At 40.8% G+C, this 26,858-nt stretch overlaps 1 protein-coding gene and 1 long non-coding RNA gene across 2 annotated transcripts in view; one reads left to right on the forward strand and one right to left on the reverse strand.

The window, feature by feature from the left end:
• Nucleotides 1-200: 200 nt before the first annotated feature.
• Nucleotides 201-8,075, reverse strand: LOC134161187 (uncharacterized). Its single transcript, XR_009963860.1, has 2 exons — nucleotides 5,583-8,075; nucleotides 201-426 (listed from the first exon to the last, which is right to left on the reverse strand). It is a non-coding gene; the product is annotated as an uncharacterized LOC134161187 (long non-coding RNA).
• Nucleotides 8,076-10,089: 2,014 nt separating this feature from the next.
• Nucleotides 10,090-26,858, forward strand: part of ZDHHC17 (zinc finger DHHC-type palmitoyltransferase 17) — a 73,701-nt gene continuing 56,932 nt past the window's right edge. The window contains exon 1 of the mRNA XM_062613796.1: nucleotides 10,090-10,225. Within this exon, the coding sequence (XP_062469780.1) occupies nucleotides 10,163-10,225 (63 nt within the window). The 5' untranslated portion in view covers nucleotides 10,090-10,162. The remainder of the gene's footprint in view (nucleotides 10,226-26,858) is intronic.

A 26,858-nucleotide genomic window follows, 5' to 3' on the forward strand; every position in this document is an offset into this window, starting at 1 on the left:
AATACATTCCCAGCTTTCAGATAAAAGTGTCAAATTCATTAATTAGCTGTCAAATTAATACTAAGTCTAACCTTCCATTCCACTTTCTGTTCTTCTTAATACTGTATTTGAAAATGGGGATCCTGACAATACAGCAGAAAAAGACATCTTTCCTCCAGTCATCACAGTAGCAGCATCATAGAGATGTGAGACTTCCTAGAAGCATTGCACATGACATATTTAATTCATATAGTGCACACTTCAAATAGATATTTTAAGGAACACATGTATTAATGAATTAAATGGACAGCATGTGAAGGAATCAGGCTAGACTTCTCAGTTTCAGCATTCGGGAGATGTCCTACCAGCTGGCTGCTGTGAAGTAGCAAACTTGCCAAGACTACAGACTGCTGACATACTTCGGGATCAAAGGAGAAGATGAAGAACCTGGAAGACAGCAACAGTTTGAGAAATTAAATAATAAGATTGTCACAACAGACTTTCTTGACATAATTCCAGTGGCTCCTTAAGCATGTAATACGAGTATCATTAGGTTTTTCACTAAAAGGCTAATCATGAAAAAGATTTGTTTGATTTGGGGAAAAAAAACGGAAGTTGGTTTCATGTCTGCAAAAGTCCCACAGTTTGAAGCTATTGCTACCAAGTTTAGTTCATTTACTGATTCTGTCATTCTGAATGCCTTCTTCCCCATGTATCTGACAGGTGCTTGAAATACTACTACAAAACAATGACATGCAAATTCAAGCCATCATCCTTTTGCACAAATGTATCATCTGCAGAAGCACCTACATTATTCTGGAGTCAAGGCAATTTCACTCAGAGGAGTGAAAGGATGGGGTGATATTCTCCCCCAGGGGAGCATCAAAAGCTGTAGCCTCTGTTGGGGTCACTCACATACTCTCCCATCCAAATGCAGTGCCCGTTGAGCTGATGTCTTCACAGTACAATACCTTTCACAGGTGGGATGTAGGGTCTTTCCCAACAGCCAGAGAAAATGGCTTTTATCTACTTATAGTACAAGGGAGAAGTTGGGCCAGCAACTCCATTATCCACCATCTCCCAGTAAAACACTGAGAGGGTTCGTTCTTGCCAGGTCATAAATAGAAGAAGTAGATAAACTCTTGGTCAATAGTAAAATATTTCATGTTTCAAATTCACTGTGGCTTTTTTTCCCCACCCAATTTCTTGCAAAGGTTGGCAGTTGCCTACTTCCCCATCCTGGCAGTTGCCTGTGTATGTAGGAAAACCCATGTCTTGGCAAGAAAGAAGCACATGACCAGAAGTTTGAAGTGCTCAAGCCTGATGAGAGTTAGCCTTCAGCTTTAAAAGACTACAGGTCTTCCTATATTGCTTCTTTTAAAGAATTACACAGTTGTAGCTGCCTCCATTCACTGTATTTTGCACCTCAGCTCTGCCTTCTGCCTGCATCTACCCAGGGATTAGGATAGGAACCGAGCATCTGCAAAGGGTGAACTATAAGCACTGAGTGAGTTTCCACGTAAACAGCACCATGCTTATACAGCATAGCTAGCTACAAGTTGTGCTTATGTGTGGTGACTCTTCATCTAGGTGCCTGAAGTGTCTTCATTTTCTCCTTTATATTGAAGATCTGTTTTGATTTGTTGCCTCTCTCTTGTGAAACCAGTATTGCAAAAATCCTTGGAGCTTGGTTCTGATGTGCATCTCTGACCATGTGCGCAGCTGCACGGTCTCAAACCTCAGCTGGGTTCTCATGACCTGCCTCTGCTAATCCCAGAGTGCTGCTCTGTTACTCCTTCTGCCACTCAATCAGCATAGTAGCTCCATGCTGTACTGAAGGGATGCTCAAACTTGGGTCAGCCTGTGCTGGAGCTTTTCACGTGCACCTCCATCCTGCAGAGCACCACCTCTGCCTTCTCAGCACAGTAACAAATGGAGAGGCTTTTTGGTGTTGGGTTTTTTTTTTGGTTGGTTCTCCTTTTTTTCTTTTAATATTGTGTGAGAGGCAGAACCAATCTTGTGATGACTGAAATGATCTGCAGAAGGTGCAGATTATATTGTGTGCATGTATGTTTTGGTCTGCTTAAGTAGACTACCTTGGGCAGGAACAGTAGGATAATATTTGCCATACAGTTGTGAGGCAAAAGGAGCCATGAAGTGAGAAGAAATGATTTTATAGATCTATTCCATAAATCAAGCCCCCAAAGGCCCCACCATTCCTGACTGTCCCTGCCCACCCTCCCAGGTCTGCCCCTACCCTACCCACCCCATGTCAGCCCCAGGGGCTGTCAGTGAAGACACATTGGGGCCTGCCCTTCCTATCCTGTACCCACCCCTGGGGATGTGCCTGATGCTGGGGCTAGACTCCCCCCCTCTCCTGGGCTGCCAGGTGCCCAAGCAGCAGCAGATCTGCTGCTTTGTCTGGAGCTGTGGGAGCTGTGGGAGCTGTGGGGCAGGGTGCTAGGAAGAATTACTGGGTTAAAAACTGAGAATACCAGAACTTGGCTGCCAGGAAAAATGAAGATATTCATAAGAAACTAAGTATACAGCTACTAGTTCTGTATTACATTTCATTTCACCTTCACAGAATTATCCCTTCCCCCTCTGAGACTGGCAGGGACTGAGTTAGTGTTAGACAGGGGAGCTCACATCAATGCAACAGCCAGAATATTCTCAGCTGCAATATGCTGACCTGCAGCATCATAGATGAAATTGATTATTTTTGCTGTCAGCTCCCTCCTGCTCTATTAAAATTCAATTTTATGGTGCAACATTCCCTATGGATGTGTTTTGTCGTTTGTTTCCAAGACAGGCTGAAAGCATGTATGTGCTTCTAGCAAATGCTGAAACCTGAGAGAAATAGCTTGTAAATCATCATCAGCAGGCTGCAGTATGATCAACTGCTTGCTTGTTACCATATAATATGCAACCATTTGTAACAGTTTTAAAGCCCAGCTATATACTCTCTATTAAATACCATTCTGTGTGCCAAGCCTTTTAGTTCCGCTGTATTAAATTGTGATTAGGTCTTTTTTCTTTATTTTTTAGGAATGCTAAAAGCATCAACCCTGAATGAAGCCCAAGGTGACCAAGGTCGTGATCCTGCAAGTTCCCAAGTGTGGCCAGGTCCCATTACCGCCAAGATGAGCAGTTAGCTCTGTGAAATCTCTCAAGTGGTGGCGCTTTTGAGACCATGGGCTGAAACAGTCTTAAACTGTGCAGCAATTTAAGGGAAGCCTGTCTCATCGAGCTGTAGGAACCATCAGTGCTATTTTGACTGTTACCTCAGTGTATGAAGAGAAATAACATAGGCATAGCATTAGCATATAGAGAGATTTTTTTTCCAGAAAACAATCATGAAAAAGGACTAAATCATACACCTGTTCCTGGAATTATCACATTTCCCATGTTTTGTGATGTTTCTGATTAGGCATTGGTTTTGATTTTCATCTGCAAGCTCAGAAAGGCAGACTTGGAATAGTGCATCTACAGATTTCCATCCTCTCCTAACCCAGATCTTCGCATAGCAGATCAGAGCTGCATAAACAAGGCTCTCAGCTCTAATGTGACAGCTCAGTTCTGCACTTATTCTAAAAACAGTGCCACTGGTTCATTTCCTGCAGCTCCTAGACTTGATTATAGTGGCTATACGCCTCCTATACATTTTGATGTCTTTAGCAATTCCCAAGCACACCATATAAACATACAACTGACTGAGCCCCAGTTTTCTTTTTAAAAATAATTAATATTTCATTATGCAGCATGATGTTTAACATCTTGTGCTAAGTATTAGTGATGCATGTTTGAGTTCGCAGTTCAGATTTACTCAGGAGGAGTGGGGAAGAAGGCAGCTTTCCCTCTTAGTACCCCTGTCCGTGCTGTGTACGCTCTAGGTTACAACTGAGGGAGCAGACATCAAACAATAGTTCAGTTGGGATTTTTCCAACACTTTTACCCCTGTTCTAGGAGCATTGCTGATACTGTGTGGTATCTAAAACTGCCTGGCATGATATACAGTGGTATTTGAGAAATAGTAAAGGGTGGTATAAGTAGACACTGTGTCTGACTTTCCTCTCTTCACAACAATGTAAATCAAGATGACCACGACTGAAATTCAGAAGCAAATTCATGGCTACAAAACAAAAATTCATGGATACAAAATTGGTGTAAGAGCACTGCCAGGCTTTCTGTTCTGATCCTCAGAAACAAACTGCCCAACGTAGCCACTGCAACTATTCCTCTTCATTGGCTGTGCTGAGGACCCTGACTGTGCTCAGTAGTGAGGCAAATTACACCACCCGCTGTTCTCTTGTCCTAACAGCGCTGACTGACGTGCTGTGGCATGTTACACAGTCACACAGTTGAGTTGCTGCTGTCCCCAGCCAGTCTGGCTGACAGATGCGACCACCTCTGACTAAGGACACCAGGTCCCCTCATGAATCCTCTTCTGAAGTGCCACGGGTTTCAGCCCAGAATACACTGAAGATTCACACTACCTTGTAAGAGAGAGCTGGAGCCTGCAGTGGTTCAGAGTCTGTCCCACAGTGAGGTCTGTCTTCCAAGGGTAGCCACCCTCTCTCAAGAGGGCAAGGCAAACCGTTGTGAGTAAAACCAGGTTTAGTCACTCAGGTTGTATTCACACTGACACAACTGTAAGAGCTCTGAAATGTTATCACAGAAGCAGTGACTACAGGAGGCACTGTATCAACCAAATTCATTATCTTTGATTTCTAGTACCAATGCTGAATATTTAATGTTCTCTTAATGCACTTGCTTTGACAGCATTTTCAGATGGGTTGTATTTTTTATAGACAAATTCCATGGAGCTGTTTGGGCAGAGTGATGCTCAGTAAACTATCCCCGTTTTCCCTCCACTGTGGCTTTCGCTAAGGAGGAATTATTTGTGTTGTCCTTATAAAAAGTGGTTCTAGTTTGACTTTAGGTATTAGGTATTGTTGCATATTATCTTAAGTTTCACTGTATCTTTCTTTATTTTGTGTGTGTTTGTGAACAATTATCTATAGGAATATCATGATTTAAGAATTTAGCCTTTATGTTAGCATGGGTTGCTGTGTTGCTTGAAATCCCTGTAGACCATCTCTATTGTATATAGGATGAGTTATTTGACAACCTGGAAAGGTAGAAATCTAACCAGCCAACTTGGCAACAAAAGCATGATTTAACAGAAGAGAATGACACTGCTGATATCAGAATGGTATGTATATCACTAACCAATCATCATAACTTGTAGTTTTCATGTATAAATGTAACAATGAAATCAGCATGGGGTGTGCTTGATTTGGGGAAATTCCACCTAGCACTCAACCCTGCAATAAAGAAGTGCCTGCTTCTTAATGCTACACTGGTATTAAGGAGTTTTATTCTCCTGACTTCTGGTGACAGTATCACCCTCTGCCAAGCACAGCGAAAGAGCTGTTTGTCACCAGTTTAAATATTTTTCTCAAAGCTGTTAAACTGCATTTTGGGGCATCACAGCCTATCTCAACCAAAGAAAGGAAACCCAGGAATGGTGTAATGATCCTGTCTCAGCTACAGCCACATACAGTAGGGACACCTCTTTTCAAAAAGAAAAATGGGCATACCAACAGAGTTGATTCTCCACAGCTTTGTTCATACTGGATGGAAAAAGTCACTTGTGAATCTCTCCCTGTTAATGGAAAGCAGCTCACTAGTTTCACCTGAATTTTCTCTCTGGTTGTTTCCTGCTATGAGAGAAGATTTGGTGAGTAAGAGATTCTAAAGATGCTGAGGGCCTACAGCATGGGATTAAAATGAAATTACTGAAGCAAGTTTCACTGTCTCCTTCCAATAGCCAAAAATGGGAGACATTGGTGGCAGTGCAGTATATGAGTTGTGCTGTCATAGCTTAGAGAGTGAGCTTCAACCAGGCAGATGTTAGAACAATGAAAAGATGCTGGTACTCTCAGAGAAGCAAACCCTACACAGCCTATAAAGGGTATGTTTCTGAGCCAAGTGCGTATTTAAACACTCAGGAACATGGTAACTGTTACCACTGTAGTTAGCCCTGCAGAAACATGTAATGGAAATGCTTTCAAAACCCAGCAGCAGGAACAGACTGGAGGGGAGGCCACCTGTGGGGTTCAGTAACCCAAACTCATCGGTTTTTAGCTGCCAAAACTGGTCCAAACTGTGTGAGAACCGGATGCTCTCCATCTGGGAGTGAATGCAGAAAGAAAAACATGAACCTGGGTAAACCCAAGCAGAATGACATGTTTCATACGTTTGTTTTGGTATACACAGTTAGATGGATGGATGTCATTTCCAATACAGAAAACACTAGACTCAGACAGTAATGTGGTTAGAAAATGCAGTGTAGATTGTGAATAATGAAGATAATTACTCATAGTTCCTCTGTAAATACTCAGAGAACAGGAACACAATGTGGTGCTCCCAGGTATTTTAGCCCCTTGTTATATTTTTGGGGGTGTCTATGCAAGGGAAAACTTCAGAGAGGACTCAGTATGGTGGCAAATCCATCTCATGGTGTATTAATTAGAACAGGATTAATGAAAACTACGTATGAAAAGTGAAGGACAAACACAGATCTGTAAAGATACTCATTCTTTTAGGGTTAGCTAGGGTATTTTTTACTTAGCACCTATTTTTGTACTGAGACATTCCAATATGTTCATGTTAAGTTTTGCCTTGCCAGGAGAGCAAATACTTAGCTTTAATTGCAATATTTAGTTGCAATGGAAAATATTGTTTATTCACAGTTTTAATCAGTTTAAATGGCAAAAACATAATACAAAACTGCTACTAAGACATGTATGTTAAATGCTTTTAATTTCACTGCTACATTTCACAGTTTAATGGAGACAGGAGCTAAAATAGCTGCACAGTCATCCCTAGTACTGAACTACACATGTGGGGGTGTGTTCTAGAAATACATCTTGTCTCTTCCAAAGGTTTTTTTTCCCTAATAGTTTGATAGAAAAGGTAAAATTCATGCTGTAGAATGGGGAATCATAAGATTTCTGCTGTTGACTCCGCAGCTCAGCAGTGTTTTGGCTTGCCTGAAAATTAAAAGGTGTCCAGAACTTGTCCCCTTTTTCACAGCTAATTAATGTAAGCCAAAACAAATGGAAGAAAATCTGTGTGTCCGTGGTATTGGTGACCTGTGTCTTCCTTTTGTCAGATTGGAATCTAAAATCATTTTCTAGTGCATGCAGTACTTAGCCAATGTTATAGACTTGCTTAGTTAAGTAGCGCTGGATAAAACCTCTGGTCAATATGTGAAACAGTTCACTTACCAGCCATGGACCACTGAGTGCAACCATGCAGAAGAGTATTTTCTCTCATCGATCAACAATAATTCCTGGCATTTACAAGGCATCTTTAACTTGACAGCCTTAAATTGCTCTGCAACAACACTAAATTCTCAGAGTACCTCTCTGAATTAGGTGACAAAGTACATAATTTACAAGTAAGCAAAGAAAACAGAAGGGTAAGATAATTTTTTGGTCAGATAGTGAATTTTTGGCAAAGTCCAGAAAAACATGTAACCTTTCAGCCTCCTAGATTTGTTGAAAAGGAGATGTCAACTTTGTTACTGAAGCAGATTAGGTTTGCATCTCCTGTTCATTCACTCTGTACTGATGTAAACCTGTCTATAATGCCAGCGCAATTATACATTCCTGTATTCTAGTTCTGCTGATACTGGTGGTAGAAAGGACACTTGGTTCTAAACAAGGATATGATAGGCTGCATGTGAATCACAGAATCACAGAATGGTTTGGGTTGGAAGGAACCTTAAAGGTCATCCAGTTCCAATCCCCCTGCTGCCATGGGCAGGGACACCTTTCATTAGACCAAGTTGCTCCAAGCCCAATCCAACCTGGCCTTGAACACTGCCAGGGATGGGGCAGCCACAGCTTCTCTGGGCATCCTGTGCCAGCGCCTCACCATCCTCACAGTAAAGAACTTCTTCCTGATGTCTAATCTAAATCTACCCTCTTTCACCTTAAAGCCATTTCCCCTTGTCCTGTCACTACATGTCCCTTAAAAAGTTCCTCTCCAGCTTTCTTTAGACCACCTTTAGGTACCAGAAGCTGCTCTAAGATCTCCCCAGAGCCTTCTCTACTCCAGGCTGAACAAACCCAGCTCTCTCAGCCTGTCTTTGTAGCACAGATGCTACAGTCCTCTGAGCATCTTCATGGCCTCCTCTGTACTCGTTCCAACAGCTCCATGGTCCTTTTGTGTTGGAGTCCCAGGGCTGAATGCAGTGCTCCAGCTGGGGTCTATACACACAGATGGAGTCTTAAGTTTAATTGCAAAAATTCTCTGTATAGATGTCTCTGAGAAAAAAATTGGTTTCAAAGTGTGTAGACCTGTGAAGAACCAGCTATGAATACCTAAACAGCTACCATTACAATGCAGTTCAGAGCCATGGGATGAAGCATAGCTTCTTCAGACTTGCAAGGCAAAATAGTCTGCATAGTAAAAATTCTATAAAGATTATTGGCTACTTTATCATCCTTACTTTTATCATAAATATGAGTGAAGAACTGTTGTGATTGATGGAATTTCTATTTCTGGGGCGTGCAGGGGGCTGGAAACCCTCTTCTTCAGGCAAATCAGATTGCAAATTACATCTAAACACTGGTACATTTAGTATTACACACAGTCAAAAAAAGATTCTCTCCTACACACTCCGTGTCTTGTTCTGCTCATTTAGCACGTGACCACCTTGAACCATGCTTTGAGTCTATGCTTTCAGACCTGTTTCACACCATCAGTTTCTAAATCCTATATCATTCTTCTTCCTGACAAATGTAAATATATTTATACAGCAAAAAGATGCTTATGGCTTAACATTTTAATAACTCTGTAGTCAGTTTTTACTAGTGCTTCTCTGTTCCATTTTGTATGAGATACGAAAGAGTAACAAAGAGAACATCAGTGTGGGGTTTCAGGCTTATGAGCTTAACGTATTATGATACAACAGAATGTATTACCTACAGTTCCTTTTCTTGTAAAGGCCAACGAGAGCACCATAGACATGACAATAAAAAGCAGTGGCCAAACCAGCAGTAACATTCTGTAATTGTAAAACCACTTTTTTTTTTTTTTTAAAACAAAAATGTAATTTATACAAAAAAGTTTGAAATGAGGAGCGTTAGGATCCCTGATCTTGGCTGTATGTGTATTTGTGTATTACACAGCTTGTAAGCACAGAAATGATGAACTAAACAGAACCAAACCATTTTTCCCGCAGGATGTGCTTTGACCCATGAACCCGCAGCAGAGAGCTCGGCCATCTGGATGGCATGTGTGACAGGATGCAAGGAATCACCCCTTCAGATGGGTACAAACGGTTGGGAGGAACCCCTGCCAGACACTGGGGAGAAGGGGGGGAGAGTCAAACATTCTTGAAGCTGAGAGGGAGAGCCTCGTAAACTCTTGATTTCTTCCTGTGCTCTCTTCAGTACCCAGTAGGCTTCAAGATAACTTCACGAGAAAACCGTACAGGAATTACTTAGTCTGGAACCAAATCAGCATTAAACGTGCAGGGGAGCTCTTTTTTCACTCTCAGTCCAAATGATAATGAACTTAATTAAGCTGAAGCACCTCACAAAACCTAAATTAGTAAGTATCCATTTCAAGAGATACTGGTATCTCCAAAAAGTGACAGGCTCCTCCAAACAACAAAGTATCCACCAAACATTTGCTTTCTCTTTGGTCGGCGGCTGCCCGCCTCAGAGCCGCCCAGGGAGGCTGCGGCTCCACCCCAAGCGGCCAGGGCTGGGTAAGGCCGGCCTGAGGGAAAACAGGCTGGCGGGCAGCGAAGCTCTCCCACCGGCGATCCGCCAGCTGCGGCCGTCCGCTTTGAGATCCGCCGCGGACTCCGCCGCAGGGCTCCGAGGCCCGTTATCGCCGCCGCCCGCGGCTCCCGTAGGGGCGGTGCTCCCAGGGCGGCTCTCCGGCACCGCCCCTACGGGAGCGGCGGTCGCCGGCGGCGCTGACCGGCAGCCTGCGGCGGCGGAGCCGGCCCCACATGCCGCGCTGCCGCACACCTCCTCAGCAAGGCACGGGCCACCCGGCGACTGCACACCCTCCTCCCCCGGGGCGGGTGAGACAGTAGGCGCAGCGGGCGCGCGCACATTACCCGGCATGCAGCGGGCGCCGCGCTCGCACCAAGATGGCGGCGCCGCTAGAGGAGTACGAGAAAGAAGCGGGTTGCGTCCCCATCCTGCACCCGGAGGTGAGGGCACCCCGCCGGGAGGCGGTGACGGGCGGGTTCGGGGCGCGGTCGGGACGGCGCCCAGCCGCTGGAAGGGTGGCGGTGCGAGGCAAGCGGGCGGGGTGCGTGGAAGGCGGGAGGTGCGCCGCCGCCTCCTCCCGCTGCCGGCCTGGGTGTGCGCGGCGGCGGCCGGGGAGGGCAGGGCCGGGTCGGGTCGGACCGCGGCAGGGAGGTGGCTATGTGGAAGCAAGGTACGGGTACTGGTGGAGGGGCACAGGGCTGCAGGCTCTCCTGTGGTGCCTTCCCTGGCGGTGGTGGTCTCGCCCGGGACCGTGCCGGGGGCTGAGGCGGGCGGTGGGGGCCCGGTTACCTCCCGGCCCGCGGCTACCCTGCGGGCAGAGCAGCCCCAGGTGGTGCCGCAGCCCTGGCGTCCCCGACCAGCAGCGCTCGGTGCCCGGCCAGGCTCGGCGGCCGGCCTCGCCGCCCCTGGGGGTGCCGTGGCCCGTTAGCCCGGGGGACGCGGTTCGGAGGAGGAGGAATAAATGTTGCGTTTTGCTGGCAGCGGCCTGCTCATCTGGCCTGCTCCCATCCAGCCCAGCGCTCCCCGGGTGGCGTGGGGTTTATTTTGAAAGGTAAAAGTCTGTCATTTCCAACGTGTTGGACAGGCAGTGGGAGGAATGCTTATAGGTGATGTGTGGAGGTCGCTTCGTGACACATTTTTGCCCTTCTTTTGTGCCACCTACCTCTGTCAGCAGCGTGAGCATTCTTCAGGACCGGTGCGATTGTTTTGAAATGTATTTTAAACAGTTTAGAAAATCTCTTACGTGTGGGCTTGTCACCTGATACATTAAGGATTGTAAGAATTGATTTTTCAGCCTACGAGAAAGATTAGTGCGTATGCCAGGCTCCAGTTTTTGCGAAGCAGATGGTACTCTTGTTCCTTAAACAACATCTCAAAGACACTTTTAGTTTTCTTGATGACTGAAGAGGCTTTATAGGCCTCTATGCAGTTGTGTATCCTACCCACTCCTCTCTACCTCTCCAAACTGTGCTTGTTTATGACTTTAAAATAGACCTGTCTGTTCAGAAAGTTAACTAGCAAAGCAATGCAAATAAGTGTCTTGATATATATATTTTGCAATTTTATTTTTTTAAAGTGATGTGCAAAGGCTGTTGCTACATATTCCTTCAGACTAACTGGAGAAGTACTCTCATTTGCAGTGTCTAATGTTTTTCAGAAGTTACAGAAGTTTTCAGTAATGATCCAGATTGTTGGATGTTGATGCTCTCTGAAAAAAAATGCTGTTAACTTGTGGAAACTTTAGATGGGCACTCTGAAACTATAAAATAGATAAGAATCATCTGCAGGCTGTTAGAAAACAATTATATTCCCAAGATCGAAGACAGTATTTGTTAAATTAACTTTGAATGATTACTATGTGGAGAACAAATATGTCTCAGTTTAAATTAGGGGTTTTCACTAGTTGAGCAGTCTGGTAGAATTTTATACTGTTGCTTTGGTGTCTAAGGCTGAATGTGTGTACAAAAGATACGGAAAGAAGTTAATAGATACTGTGTTCTGTAACACCAGTGTGAATCTTTTAATAGACAATAAATATCACTTGTCTATCTTGTCTTGAAGGGGTTTTACTTGATTTTCCTGGAAATGCTGAGTGTTATTTGACTATATCTTATTCAGAGGGTAGTACTTAAATGGATTTGAGTGGGTGTCCCTTAGTCCTTAAAAATCCCTTTGTGCGGATAAGCTTTAAAAGAGAAGGATGTTTTTAATGCTGGTGGTGAGACTGGCTGTTAAAAGAGCATTTCTGGAGTGCCTGTTAAAAGCGTGAGGATTTGTTACCGTAGCAATATTGTCACAGGACCTGCCCTCTGAACAATGTAGTGCATCTGTGCTCAGTCATTTTTGAAGGTCAGGGGCCTTAATACTCAGTGATTTCCACTTTTAAAGAAAATAGCACCATATCCTTATGTAAGTAGTGACGTTGGAGCATATAATCAGTGCTTACATTTGTATACGTAAAAAAAATGATGCTTTTTATAGGACTGTCAAAATCTCATGATTTCTTACATTTCCTTCTCCTGTTACCTGTCATGCAGCTTTTTCAGATATTTTTCCTGTGTGTGTATTTTTTTTTATTTTTAAATGAGACTTTCACTTCTTACTGTCTTTTTGTTTTGACTAATTTATATTACATTCCAAGTTTTTTGATGGGCTTTTTTGGAAAGGAAATTTTTTCTTTCATATGGGCTCTATGGCTTGCATTTTGCCATGAGATATTATGAATATAGTATTAACATTGTAGGAAAGATGTTCTTAGGACCAGTGGGAAAAAAATACCAGAGTGCTGTAAGATCTTTGTAAGATCTCAATGTTTATTTGTGAAGGGTTCATCTGAAAGTGGTGATTCAAGTAATTCTGATGAGAAGAGGTACAAACACTGCTGAAAATACGAGTGCTTTAGGAAACTGATGATGTGGCTACTTTTAGTGGGTCTTGTGTAGTATCTTTCTGATTAAGTTTGTGGGCCTCTCTCCATCCCATGTGAAAGCAAGCTGAACTTATATAATAGACTCTTGCTTCAAAGGATATTTATTCTCTCATTCTGACCACAAGCTCAGTTTAGTATGTCAGTGTAGATCCCACTGTCTTCTACTAGTAGTGTTGCAAGGTGACTAGTGGAACAGCGAAGCATATAAATATTTTTAGTGGGGAAGTACAGTAACATAAATTGCTCATGTAATACAGAATGATCTTATAGTATATAATAAATGGGTGGAAAAATGCAGGCTAACTAATCTTGGAAATAGTTGCTAGACAGAATTATTCCTGAAAGTCTTAGAGGAGTTAGTCTACTAGACTGAAGACTTTTTTCATGAATTAATTGGAAGTAATAACAAAATGGCCATTAATATACCTTGCAGGCGAACACAATGGGTAGGTGCTAAGCAGGGAGGACAGCACAACTGTACAAAACCATCTAGAATTCATCTGAAGTTGTTCTAGTAAAACAAAGTGCACCTTAGTGTAGCCATATTCAAAGTAATGCATTGAAGGTAAGGAAAGTAAGCATGGGATTGTATCCCCATCTTTATTGACTGGTAGGATATAAATATGAACAAGCAGCTCAGCAGAAACTCCCAGTATAATGCTTTGATTAAAAAAATATGTAATGTATTCCTTATCTTTTTTTTTTTTTTTTTTCCCTAAGCATGGTTTACTGGTGAGAGCAAGGAGAGCATGTTGGCTGAGCATGTGGTAACACTAAAGATGAAGTTTTGTCTTTAAAAGTCATTGTTAAACAAGGAGGAGTGTGGAAAAGAGTTAAGAAACAGTTTAATAATGCCTTAATGCTTAAAAAGCCCCTCTTCATATTAGGAGAAATAGTGAGAAGCATCTTTTCTTTCTTCACCACCCCCCCCCCCCCCCCCCCCGTGTGACTACTTTCATACTGAGATGCAGTGCTTTATTCAGTTTATACCTAACAAGATCCAGTGGCTGGAGAGTGAAGCTGAATGGCATCAAACTGAAAAGTAGGAATGGTAAACAGTGAGGATGAGTAGTCATTGTAAGGAAAAAAGGAGGACAGGGCTGGATTTAACCAGCCCTTAATGTTTTCAGCTTGAGTTTGGATGTCTTTCTACAGTCCAAATGGGAGCTTTCGACTTCCGGACATGGATAAGTGTTGTGTTTCAAATCTGTGAATATAAGTGAGTGTAGACGTTTGGGGTGACTGATTCTGTGGGTGATATGCCACCTCTTGCATATACTTGAATCCTTCAGCAGGATTGTGGAGTGCATGGATGACCAAAGAGAAGAAGTCCTGTGGGTGTATATCTCAAGATGTACATGGTGTTGGCTGCCCTGCAGTGTGATATGGTAGCTCCAAGAGAGGCAGAGCCTCCATATGGTGCCTGGGATGGCACAGTAACACAATGCTGTATAGTGCCTGTTAGTTTGTTTACTTCTCCCAGTGTTCAGGTTTCTGGTGACAGTTACCAGCAAGCTCTCCTTCCATTTATACAGTGTAGCCCTAGTATGGGAATGCTACTCAATACTGTTTGCACTTGTTATTCTTTGAGTAAATGATGTTAGTAGGCCTTCTGACTTTAAATTCTTCGGATCTTCTAATCAAGAACAACTTCCTGAGTATTGTGTGGGAAGTGATGGGCTTGGATGGTTTATTTCGAAATCTGAGGAGGGGGGTTGGAAATCTTTAAAAGACTGATTTTGTTTGTATTACTCCTTTTTGTTTGGAAAATATTCTTGGTGTGTGTGGCTTAATATGTCCTGAACTGCCAAAGGCGTTTCAGCTGTTCAGGCTGTGTCTCCTCCAAAATGGTAAGAATTATTACTGGGAAGGAAGATCTGTTTTGTTACTGCTGTGTAGTGCATCCACCATTGTCCTTAGGCTTATGGGGTATGTTTGAGAGAGGTGGAAGTTATCAATTAATCCCAGCTGAAACACTTAATTTCAATCTTTGTTTCTCTCTCTGTGGTTCAATTTGTAACTACCTGGGAAGTTAGAAGCGCAGTATCTCCTTGAAATCTTTGGCGGTGGTGTGAAGAAGATAGGTAAACTTATTGTAGATAGCTTTGGCTGAAATTTTTTCTGTTTAAAATGCCAGTGAAAGGCTTGATTTTATAGTCCAGCTATATCTCCTGTGGAATTCTGTTGATTTCTTGTGGGGCTGTATGAGGGTGCAGTTTGTTCTTAATTGTTCTGTAAAGGTATGGGACTTTAGTTAGGATCACTCCAGGGACCAAGTTTACACCTGTGAGCTTATTCAAAGACCAGTTATTTTTTACTGGTATTACTAAAAGAGGAGGATGGAACCATGAAGTGTCAGGCAGATTGGCGTGCTTATTATTGAAGCTTGAGTCTTGCTTCATGGGTCACAGTTAGCTTCATAGTTTGAGGCCAGAGGGGACTGCAGATCTAATCCACCCTTCTAATGCAGGCATTCAGGGTTCTTTAATGAACTAATTCTCTTTATAGGCAGGATACTACTTATAAAGCAGCAAACAGGAAAATAAACACAATCCAACAGTAACAAATACTATTGCATAACCGGGAAAGTTGCCTCCAAATTTAATTAGTCTAAGACCTAAACCCGTTTTTAGTCTGAATTTAATTCATTTCTCTTCATTACATCTTGAGGGATACCTATCCAAATACAGTATGTCTGTAGTTATTTAATACGCTGCTGATTATCAGATCCCTACACTGTTGTTATGGTCTGCAGCCGTACTGACCCTTTTGAGTCTCTTGTGAAGTCCTTTTCTTTCATTCTTACAGTGTTTTCATGGCATTACTCTGAGTGCAATAGCTGTTGTAGTGTACTCAAAAACAAAACACTATTCTAGTAGTCATACCAGGGCCAGTTGCTGTAGTAAAGCAACTTCTGCATTCTTGCTCAACATTCCCCATATGTAGAGACTGTTGTACTGATCCTGCTGTAAACTCTACTGCATTGGAAGCTTGTGCCTAGATGATTACCCATCTCAAAGTCAGTGCTTTCTGGATAATTTCCAGGGTGGGTCTTCATTTTATATATGACTTTGCTACTGTTAGTATGTAAAGTAACCTTATTTTGGCCTCTCCCAACTTTCCCCAAGTCATATAAGCTATGTGGTGTGAGAAGCAGAGTATTATGTATCCTTCTCCCCACAGTTGTTCAGCTCTAACCGTTGTTTACTCCTAGGTTGCAGACAATCATGAAATAAGGTGGGGACAGATACAAGCTCTGTAGGATACTTAGTGTCCTCTCAGTAGTGTTTTCATATTGACAATACCCTAAGGTTTAAAAAATGTGAGCTACTGAAAAGGAGAGGGGCTTTTTTTTTTTTTTGCTAGCGTAGTCCTTAACCAGGACAGTATGTATAATAGTCACAAAACAAATCATAAGAATAAAGCTTGTTCACCTCTAATTTTTAAGACTTGCAAGATAGAACACATGAACTTTCTGTATATTCTATTTTTTTAATCAAAATATCAGACGATACTAAATCAGACACCTTTGACATTAACTGTGTTTGGCCATTACTACTTCTTTATCATCTGGAAGTGCTGGGTTTATTTTTCTGTGAAGCCATAGTACTTAGCATTACTAGTCTACACTTTTTTGTTAGTTCTATATCAAACCTAGAACAGGCAGCACTAAGTTAAAATGGAAACCATTTATAATCCATCACCTTTTATCCAGATCATGGGAGTTTCTTCAGGCTTAATGAAGAACAATGTTCACATCTTTTGGACTGACCAGCCTGTACTTTAAAGCAGTTTAATAATATTTGTTGTTATATTAGGAAGCATTTTATCATGGCAACAGGGTAGGATTTATGTTTTCTGTCTTTTTCCTCAGGTTTTGTTCTGCACTTATTGAACATTTTCAAATTGTGTGGGTTTGTGTTTTTACTGACAGTTCTATCATTCTTACATTGTAATCTTGACAACTTTTGTCCATTTCTTTTGTTGTTTGGATGCTCCTCACCTGGTAGGGTTACGGATGTCTTGTATCCTTTCGCTTGCTTTTCAGTTTTCTGCATTTTTCTACTTTGTCATGCTCACCGTCAGTGCTTCTCTTGCCATTTTACAAGATTGTTTTTACAGTTGTTCTCCCTTCTCTTGTAAACTGCAGTTTTTCACCACTTTGGGCTTTTTCTCAATAGTAACATTGTGGCTTCTCCGGTATCTAGTAAAACACCTAAACCAGGTTTCAACTGTTTAGAGTTTTAACTCTACATATTTTCTTCAGATTTGGGCAGTTACTTTGTGAAGTAGGCCCTCTTAAAGTATCAGTGATAAATATCTGGTTTGACCTGAATTTGTCTTGACTCAGTTTGCCTTTACTTGTTAAACACAGATTTTTATTTCTCTCAGATTTCACAGGTTTGAAGTCTTTCAACAGCATTTGTTTCACTGTGTTTGTCTGTTTGCTCAGGATAGTAATGAAGCATTATAAACGTGGAAGAGGGTTACATTTTAACTTTGCAGAATCCAGTTTGTGAAAATAAAGAGGAAAATGTTTGCTGTTTGCTTGAAAATTTGGTGATACTGTCATTGATACTTACAGGTTTAGATGAGAGCAGCCTCAGTAATTGATATTTCAGTATGCACACTGTCTTCTGCTGTTTTTCAAAGACAGCATGACATAAAGAACTGGCTTTCATAGCATCCTTGTAGTTGAAAGAAACGCATGGGTCTCTTATGCATGAGACAGTAGAACAAAGTCAAAAGCTTTTTCTGAAGTCGGAGGGAGTCTGGCTGAATTGAGCCCTCAGGTCTGTCATGCCTAGTACGTGGTATAACATTAGACTACAATTTGTCTTGTGCAATTTTCAAATCTAGTAATTTCTTCCTACGTTTGTAGATGCCCTTAGGTCTTTAGATGCGTTTCCTTGATTGTGTTTGTAAGGGGAAAGGTGCTGAAAATGTGGGTAAGTGGAAATGCTGTGGTCAGATTTGGAAAGCTGCTCAAGACAAGGGGAAGGTGAGATGATTCGAGGAGGGACTGCAGTAGCAAGAGAGGAAAGACATCAGAGTGAGCTTTGAAAACACTTGTATTGCTGGCTTTAAAGGGTGTGGCTTTGCAATTGAGTTTAAGCTGGTCTAAAGCCATGGTGAAACCCAGACGCCTCGCAGTTGTGTGGCCAGTAGGTGAATTGGGATACTTGCTTCATGAATTAGACCCTAACTGAAACCATTTCTGTGCTGTTGTGAGAACTGGTAAAAGGTAATGGAAGATGGGCAGCCAGGACTGTGAGTCTGACCGCTCCTCTTGAGGGGAGGTCAGTTTTAGCCTGACTTCAGCTAATTATGAAATTTATCTTTAAACACTTCCAGCTGCACACATTTGCCACTGATATTTGTCTGGTCCCAAGATAAGCCAGTTCAGGAAAGCAAATCAGTAGAAAATGCATCCAACTAAAAAAACCCTAAAGATTGTGTTTATCTTGTGCCAGTTCACTTAACCTACTCATTGCGGGATCAAGTGCACTACAGTACCGGCAGGAAGGTACAGGGTGACCTGGTGTGACTGTGATTGGAAGCTTAGGAGTTGGATAGAATAGAATCATTGTGAACTGTCACAACATAGATTTACTAAGCTGTGTCACATATGCTGCAGAAAAAGTGACTATCAGCATGACTAGAAGCACCTTTCATACACTTCTTAGTTGTGGTAGGTGAACCAGCTTGCGTTTATCACAGGTGGGAATGAGAGTTTGCTTAGCTGGCTCCATTTGCTGATTCAGGGTGGTGGTGGGAATGGTGAAGTTTTCCACGAGGACAGAATGCAGTATGTGCTAGCTTTCTTTTTTTTTCTGTGTCTGCCAAGGAGAGAAGAGGGCCCATGGCTAGGTAAGGCTGACTGCTCTTTCTGTCATAGGCACCTGCCAGTGCTATGATTCTTGATTTAATTTTTTCCACTGTTTCTCAGAGACAAGTTAGCTATAAACTCATGAAGCAACATAATTTACCTTTGAGTGTGGCTTTGACAAATACTTGCTGAATAAACCAGAATCTTCAGTATACTTTTTTGATATGTGATATTACCAGGTTTGAAAATTTAATGAATAGTATTGAACTTTGAAGAAAGAATTTTCTAAGTACCCTTTTCTAGGAATTTTAAAAAGAAGAGTCTGGCTTTTTTCCTTCAAATAGTTGAGGATCAGGATTGAGCTAGATATGTGCTTAGGTGCATTTTTGAAACTGAGAATTTAAAAGTGTAATACATATTTGATTTTAAGTTAATCTCATGATGACTGAATACTAATGCTTGGTCTCTCAGGTATTTTTTTATGTGGAGAGTCTCTAAACTCATATACTCTGAGACTCAGTCTGTTGAAAAATACAGTTTTATTTCTGTTGAAATACCAAAGTTTTGGTACACAATGCAACACCCCTTGAAAAGTAAAAAATAATTTATCTACATGTTATTGTAAGTTGCTGACTAAACCAAAGCTTTAAAGTAAACTTTAAAACATAGTATTTTAATTTTTAGCCTTTACAAATGCTTCCAAGCACAGCTGTTTTAAATAACACTTGATGGTGGCACTGTATGTGCAAATACAAAGCCACTGAAAAGGCTACTTGTGAAGCTATTCCTTCCTGAAGTATAACACTGTTCAGTTTAGGAGCATCTGTAAGTAAATGACTAGAAAGCAGTCCATTGGCTGTGTTTGCTTGAAGAAGCAAAACTTGCTCATTACCAGCTGTGCCTTAAATCATGCGATCTCTGACCTCTGCATAGAGTGGTTGGATTAAGGGCTTGAGTTGAGCATCTCTGACTTGTTATGTAAAAAATTCGATCTACACTGGAGTGTGTGCAGGATTATTCTCTCTGTGATTGCTGATAGTTGCTTGTGGGTGGAACTCTGTTTTGGCAAAAGGACTTCATTATGTTTGAAATGAAGATTTTCTCTATCTTGCCACTTTTTAAAGCATTGTCAACTAAAACTGTGACTTGTTTGCAAATAAAAACCTCAGAGTATTAGGTGCAGATTTTTTTTTTCTGTTGTGTATGTATTCTACAATTAGCTTGTCCAGTGATTTTCTTAAACACATCTTTTCTTCTGGCATGTCAAGAAACTGGCCAAAAAATACAGGAGGGAAACTAAACAGACTTCACAGGATGCTGTCAAATGTGGAAAGTAATGGAATGTGGTGACAGAACAGACATTGAATGGAAGAGATTTTTGTCATGTCATGCTTATTCTGTGTAATTTAATGGTATAATATGAGCAGGGAGAATCCCAGCGTAAGTTGTAAGGATCAATGTAAAGCAGGTCTGATAGTATATATTTGCAAGCCCAACACCGAACTGTGGGATTTCATGGTTTCTGGGTGGTTTTCTTTTTTTGTATGTACAATATGACCAGTTAAGATTAAAAAAAAAAAAAAGCATCTTTATTTCATGGAGAATGTAATCTGGTTTAGATGGAATTTTTCTTGTGTGTATAAGCTAAACTGAAGGTGTATATGCATCATCATACTGTGTTCAGCTTTGGGACCCCCAATATAAGAAAGATGTGGACCTGTAGGAGCGAGTCGAGAGCAGGCTATGGAGATACTCTGAGGGCTGGATCACCTCTCCAGGTTGAGAGACTTGGATTGTTCAGGCTGGAGAAGGCTCCAGTGGGATCTCAGAGCAGCCTCTCAGTACCTAAAGGTGCCTGACAATAAAGCTGGAGAATTGCTTTTCAGAAGGGCATGTAGCGATAGGACAAGGGGCAATGGCTTTAAGCTGAAAGAGGGTAGATTTAGATCAGGTATTAGGAAGAAGCCCTTTACTGTGAGGATGGGGAGGCACTGCAACAGGTTGCCCAGAGAAGCTGTAGCTGCCCCATCCCTGGCAGTGTTCAAGGCCAGGTTGGACAGGGCTTTGAGCAACCCGGTCTAGTGTGAAGTGACCCTGCCCATGGCAGGGTGGTTTGAACTGTGTGAGCTTTAAGGTCCCTTTCAACCCAAACCATTCTGTGATCTCAGTTCAGAAAATCTAACAGCTCACAGCTACTGAAGGGTTTGACTCCTCAGTCTGGGGAACCTAGTCTGAAGTCCCTGCTGGTGAACCCTGCAGAATTCTTTTTTTCTGGCTAGGACCTCATGTGAATATGAGGAAGAAGAGGAGCTCCCACTTGGTGACAGGCAAGTTAGTTGAATTAGCAGCTACTGGTTTCACCCTAAATTTAATGCTCTTTCTAGAAAAGAAAAAGTTACTCTTCTTACACCTGTAAAGAATTAAATGTGATTCTCTTTGAAATTAAGACATGATCACTTTAGACTCTATTTCTGTTCCTTTCTTTGCTATGGAATTAGGTGAAGGGTAGGTATCAGGAAGTTCTTACAAATTTTAGAAGAGGAACTTCCATTTAAAATGTTAAAATGATTACCAGTGCTGTTTCTTACAGGAAAGTGATGAATTGATTTGCTTGCACTTATTTTGTGAGCATTTTTCTATTAATGTTACTGCGTGAGTGGCTAGTATTTCAGTGTATATAAACTAATGTGGGTGTTTCTAATATGCAAATTACTGTAAATACATTTGTAGAGCTTCTTGCGCTGCCTTAAAAGTAGGACCAAAACTGAGAAAGCTTACTGAAAAGCACTATAACAAATGAAGAACAGAGAAATTGAACACACAAATACAGGGGAAGGAATTCTTCAAGATTAACCTCCAGTAGTCCATGTTAAATATAACATACATGAGTATTATTTTAATGTTTAACTAACCTGAAATAGTTGCAGTCCTTTCCAATTTTACAAGTATTCTTTCAACTGCAGATGGATATGGAAATAGTAGTCATACCCCCCCCCACACTATGGTTTCTTCTGTTTCATTAAGAAACCAAGGCAATAGTATGCAATATTTTTTTTGGAAAGTTATGCTTTTATTTCTAATTTTATTTTAGAACATGCTAGTATTTTCTCTTTATGCGTCAGCTTTCTTGGTTACTATTCAGAATTGGAGTGTCTGATCTTGGTATTGCTTCTTTGCAGCAATATTGCATATTGCATAATGTTAAAGGAAAAGCAGTTCTAGCCATCTGTTAATGCCTACCAGAGCCATGTGTGGCAGCTGTGAGTAGCAGTATTTTCCTCCCTTCCTTATGTCCAAGCAGGCATATTGACCTGTTCCTATCCTCCTGCTATACAGAATTGCAAATTATGAAATTGTTCACTCAGAATAATTCAGGCTTGGACATCTTATTCTTTCAAGCGTAGCTGCTTGTTTTTTGTTTTTTTTTTTTTTTTTTTTTTATTGCAAGTACTGCTCTCAGAATTCTCCTTATTTAATTTTGGCTTTTTATTGGAAAAGATTAAGAGATTTGAGTATTGAGGGCAAATAAACATAACTTTACTTGCATATGTAGTTGTGAAGAGAATTGATTGGGAATGCCAGTATTCTTAGTGCTCATTCTTGGGAGCTGTATTTACTGCACACACACCCTTCTTTCTTTTTTCTTTGGAGTTACTTTTCATGCTTTGCTTTATCTTCTGCTTCCCCAGCTTATCAGTCCTATTTTCCAGAGCAGGTTCCCTTTTCTCCTCTTATGTGTTGTTTCTGTTTTTCCTAAGTGCCCATTTTTCTTTTTAGCCTTATTCTCACTCTTCTGAGATTTTTCCTACCCTGCATTGCTTATGCATCTGTGCAAGCAGTCTGCACGTTTTGTGGGTAATGAGTAATGACAGACTAGTCGCAGATGCACATGAGCGATAGGGCACTCTCAAAGGATAGTCAGTGAAGAGAGAAGCTCATCTAGAAAGACTGACCCTTGGTAGTAGTTGGGAAACCAAATTTGATTTTTTAAATAAGTAAAATCTGTCTTTTTTTTGAAGCCTTCTAAGTCAACCAGTTTCTAGAAATAGCATCATTTTCTTTATCCTGTCAGCTTGACTTCCCTGAAAATTTAAAAAAGCTGGAGTGTGTTGTTCCATGATTACTTAGTCAAATTAACAATTGACAGCTGCCAGAATGTTCCTGCTATCTTCTCTTTACTTGCATGTCCTTTATATGTGGCTCTGGAGCCTCTTTTCACAGGAAAAACAGCTTTAACTTGCTGTCTTAGTCTTGTTTCTTTTTTTCCCCTGTAATGAATTGAGTAAGCTCACTGTGGCTATGGCTCTGAGTACCAAAGCTAGCTTGAATAAGGCAGTGGGGGCACAGTGCCAAGAGCAGTGGGGAAGAGTGGGCAGAGAAATAACCTTTTTTTTTTTTTTTTTTTAGCAGTGGTAAACTGATAATTTGGCTCAAGTCATGCTTGGAAAGGGCTCCTTGAAACAGGGTAAAATAAGTAGATTTAGTGTTTGCAACCTGCTTATTGTAAATCAGTGAAGGCCTCTCCTCTCCTGCTTTCCATTTAGTTTCCTTTCAGCTGTACCAGAGCCATTGTCAGTAGACATTAAAATATCAACAAATAAATGTGTTTGGATTTCAGTTAGTTTTTAATCTCTGAATTAGCTGTTAGTGTTTCTTAACAGTGGATCATCATTGTAAAGTTAAATTCTCCTGGAATAAAATTTTTCATAATGGAAGTAAATATTTTAACACTTTGGAGTATTGTTGAAGGCATTTGTGAATGTGGTACATATTCTTGGCTGAAAACATGTTGTTACTTTGTTATAAATCTGTCTTGGTTAAAAAAAAAATAATAGTTTCAAGAATTTTAGCTATTTTCCTAAAATTTGCATGAGGGTGTATGAATTTAGAAGAGATTCATTCTTTGCTGGTTTAGGTGAGATCTTAAAAGACCAAATGGTGACAGTGAAACTGACAATACTCAAAGTTCTTTGAAAGGCATGGTGTAAATGTGATATAAATAATATTTTTCCACTTTTTTAATGCTTGTTCCTTTAATAAAGGTGGACAAGCAATCTAGATGAGTGTAAGATTTTTAAGCAGAGCTTTATTTTCTGTCCAGCAGGTTGGAGGAAGTAATCTGTATTTTGTGTGTTTTAATATTCTGTTAAACCCCCAAAATAGATGTTTCCTGACTATTGTACTTGCAATGTCTTTCTAGCTTAGCCGCTGTTGCAGAATGACTAACATTAGGCAAGCTCACCCCTGAGGTTGGTCCTACTGAGGCTGAACAGGATGTGTGATGGTGCCTGGGCACTGGCAGCTTTGTTCATGCAGCTGCTGCTGACTTAAAGCTGTGCCTGCACATATTAGGACAGCATGTGGTGGTTGTGGCTACATTGAAGCCATTATATTCGATATCAAGGCATATAGAGAGATATCCATAGCTTCTTAAGTAACAGTCCTTTAAATTGCCCTGCTAAACGTTGAAAAATACAGAACTTGCCAAAGAAAGGGGGTGGGGAGGTTGTTTGCTAGTTCTTCAGCTTTAGCAGGATTTTATTCTAAGCCATGTCTATTGCTTTTATTTTAAGCCATATCTTATAACAGGTGAGTATTTGTATGTTTATGAGGAGTTTCAGTGTCTGTACTTACTAACTAACTTGTTAGTCCTTATTTCTTTCTAAATCATTCTTTCTAGAATAAGTAGGAGAAATGACCTTTCTGTATTTATAGTACTGTGCCTTAGCCCTGCACAGGATTTTCAGAGCCTGAAAAAAGTTCTTTAGGAATGAAGAGGCACTTTCCTGTTGCTAGCTGCTCCCTTGCCTCTTGTATTTTGCCTTGCCAGCTAAGTGCAGTGTGTAACAACGCTGTTTGAGTGATTGAATTCACTCAGTCACTGATAGGTGATTTGGACCAAGCATTATGGTGATTCACAAAATCCAGGTTCTCTTTTACCTTAATTCCTGGCAGCTTGTTGATTTAGGAACTCAAAAGTCACTCTGCAGATCATGGTTATAACCGAGGTACTTAGAATGCTGGGTAAGAGTTACATCCTGTAGAATAGCACTGATAGTAGCCAGCATGCTATTATCAAGTTGTATAGATAATACTACGTGATAGATTTTGACTCTTAAGCTTCGGAATCTACATCCAGACTGCAGAGAACTGAGTGTATTAGGTGAGGATTCAGATTTTATATGCTTTCCTGGAATATGTCTTAAATGATTTACTTCCAAAATGAGTCATATTTGCATCAACTTTTCAGGCATATCTAAAGTTATCCTTTTTCCACAGTTCACACTGTTTAGAAGACTCTTGTGTGATGTTGGAGGCTGTAAAATACAAACTCAACTCTCTTAGTAAGTCAGGAAACATAGGGTTCACTTCAAGTTTAGATCTGTCACGAGTCTTTATATGAAATAAAGACTCATGCTAATGTATGTTCTAGGGGAATAGAGGGAGACAACCATTTCTTGCTTACTCATTTAGTGTCAGGCAGTCATATTTGTCTTCATCTCAAATCGAACTTTGGAATCACTTACTCTAGTTTGCATTATTGTAATCTGAAAGTTTCAGCATAAAAAGAGTAGTTCAGAGGTGCTATCAGTACAAAAGGAGATTAAAAATTATGTCATTTTGAAAGTTAAGGGTACTGTCATTGCCTCCAGTCCTTAGTAAAAGTTGTTAAGCTGTAGGAGGGGTAAGGAATGTCATCTCCTACTTTTTTTGAATTTACATGGTTAATAGTTAATACTTAAGATTTTGCTGTATTCCCGTAAACCTTTTTGTGAAAGCGTTAGTGTCAGAACGCTGTGGTTTCTTGATCACTTTAGGCTGAAATGAATTTATACTGCTTGTAAGTGGACAGCTCTCTTGACTGGCTACTGCGGGCTCCAGGGAACAGAAGCCTGGCTTGTGTGCTTGAAGTGCTCAGGAAAATGCAATTTAAGAGAAATAAGTGTTCCCTGGTAAATTAACATCTGCCTGAAAAATAACCTAGGTTTCTCAGTTTGCTTTTAGTAATTGTTAGGTAATGAGAAGAGAGACCTTTCTTCTCCCAGCAGCTATGGAAAGCAAAGAAATACATTGAACCTTTGAACTACTCTCAGGTGCTGCAGGACAGTGAATTTCTTTTAGCTTTTTGCAGTCTGACTATTGCAGTTTGATATGTAAAATCCTGCCGCAATTGTGTGGTGTAATAATAGGTGAACAGAGATGGTATAAATCCTGCTTTTTTTTTTTCTTTTTCCCCCTTCTCTAATATCAGAGAAGAGAAAAATCATGTGGGACAAAATAATGAATTTAGTCTTATCTTTTATTTTACCTTTTTTTTTTTTTTAATTGTAATGTCCTCGGGTATCTTTTCCAACATCTTTTCCTCAGATAGCACTGTCTAATCTAGCAGCTGGGGAAAAATACAGGTTTGGTTAAGCTATTGCCTTTCTCAAATACAAAGTTGAAGCTATGTTTCTGGGTAGTAAGAGAATACTTTGTAACGTGCAGTTTGGATGACAGCAGATGCCCTGTTACACTTCTAGGTTCTCCTGAAGAGATGGCAACAGAGCAACCTACCTGCTGGGCTGGCAATGCTTAACTGATTAATCTAGTTAGTTTTACAGGCTTAGAAAGAAAAAGTGTATGCCACAAAATAGCATTGTGCTCAAGGAAAGATGCCCTCTCCTGATCATTTAGGTCCTGTGTGAAATTGAATTTTTATTTTTTTTTTAAGAAAAATATATGCATTAGAATAGACCTGTTTTGAAAATGAAGGCTTTTGCTGTGCTAGTTCTCAGTGATGTTATGTACTTGGTTTAAAAGCTCTAAACACTTTAATTTCTTGATTTTTTTTTTTTTTTAATGTATTAAATGTCATAAGTGTTCAAACTATATAAGTGACTACATTAATTTATTACAATTTAGTGCTACAAAATGTACGTAACACATTAGATTTAATTTGATTTTTTTATTTCCTTGACTGAAGTAGGTGCGCTGTATGTAACAAGCACAAACATGCTCGACTGAAGTTACTCTATTTTGAGATTATTACTGAGAGCTTTGGGATTTGCAACTAAACTACCTTCTTGATAGTTTACTCCAGAAGTTTGTTACTTTGAGGGCAGTGAGGCACTGAACAGGTTGCCCAGAGAAGCTGTGGCTGCCCCATCCCTGTCAGTGTTCAAGGCCAGGTTGGATGGGGCTTTGAACAACCTGGTCTAGTGGAAGGTGTCTGTGTCCATGGCAGGGGGTTGAAATACTTCTCACACTTTTTTACATGGCTATGCTGAACTGTACGGTTGATACAGAGACAGTCGGCTGCAGTACTTGTAAC

Source organism: Pezoporus occidentalis, unplaced genomic scaffold, assembly GCF_034315485.1.
Source record: "Pezoporus occidentalis ecotype Australia unplaced genomic scaffold, CSIRO_AGI_Poc_V1 ctg17, whole genome shotgun sequence".
In the NCBI taxonomy this organism is placed as follows: Eukaryota; Metazoa; Chordata; class Aves; order Psittaciformes; family Psittacidae; genus Pezoporus; species Pezoporus occidentalis.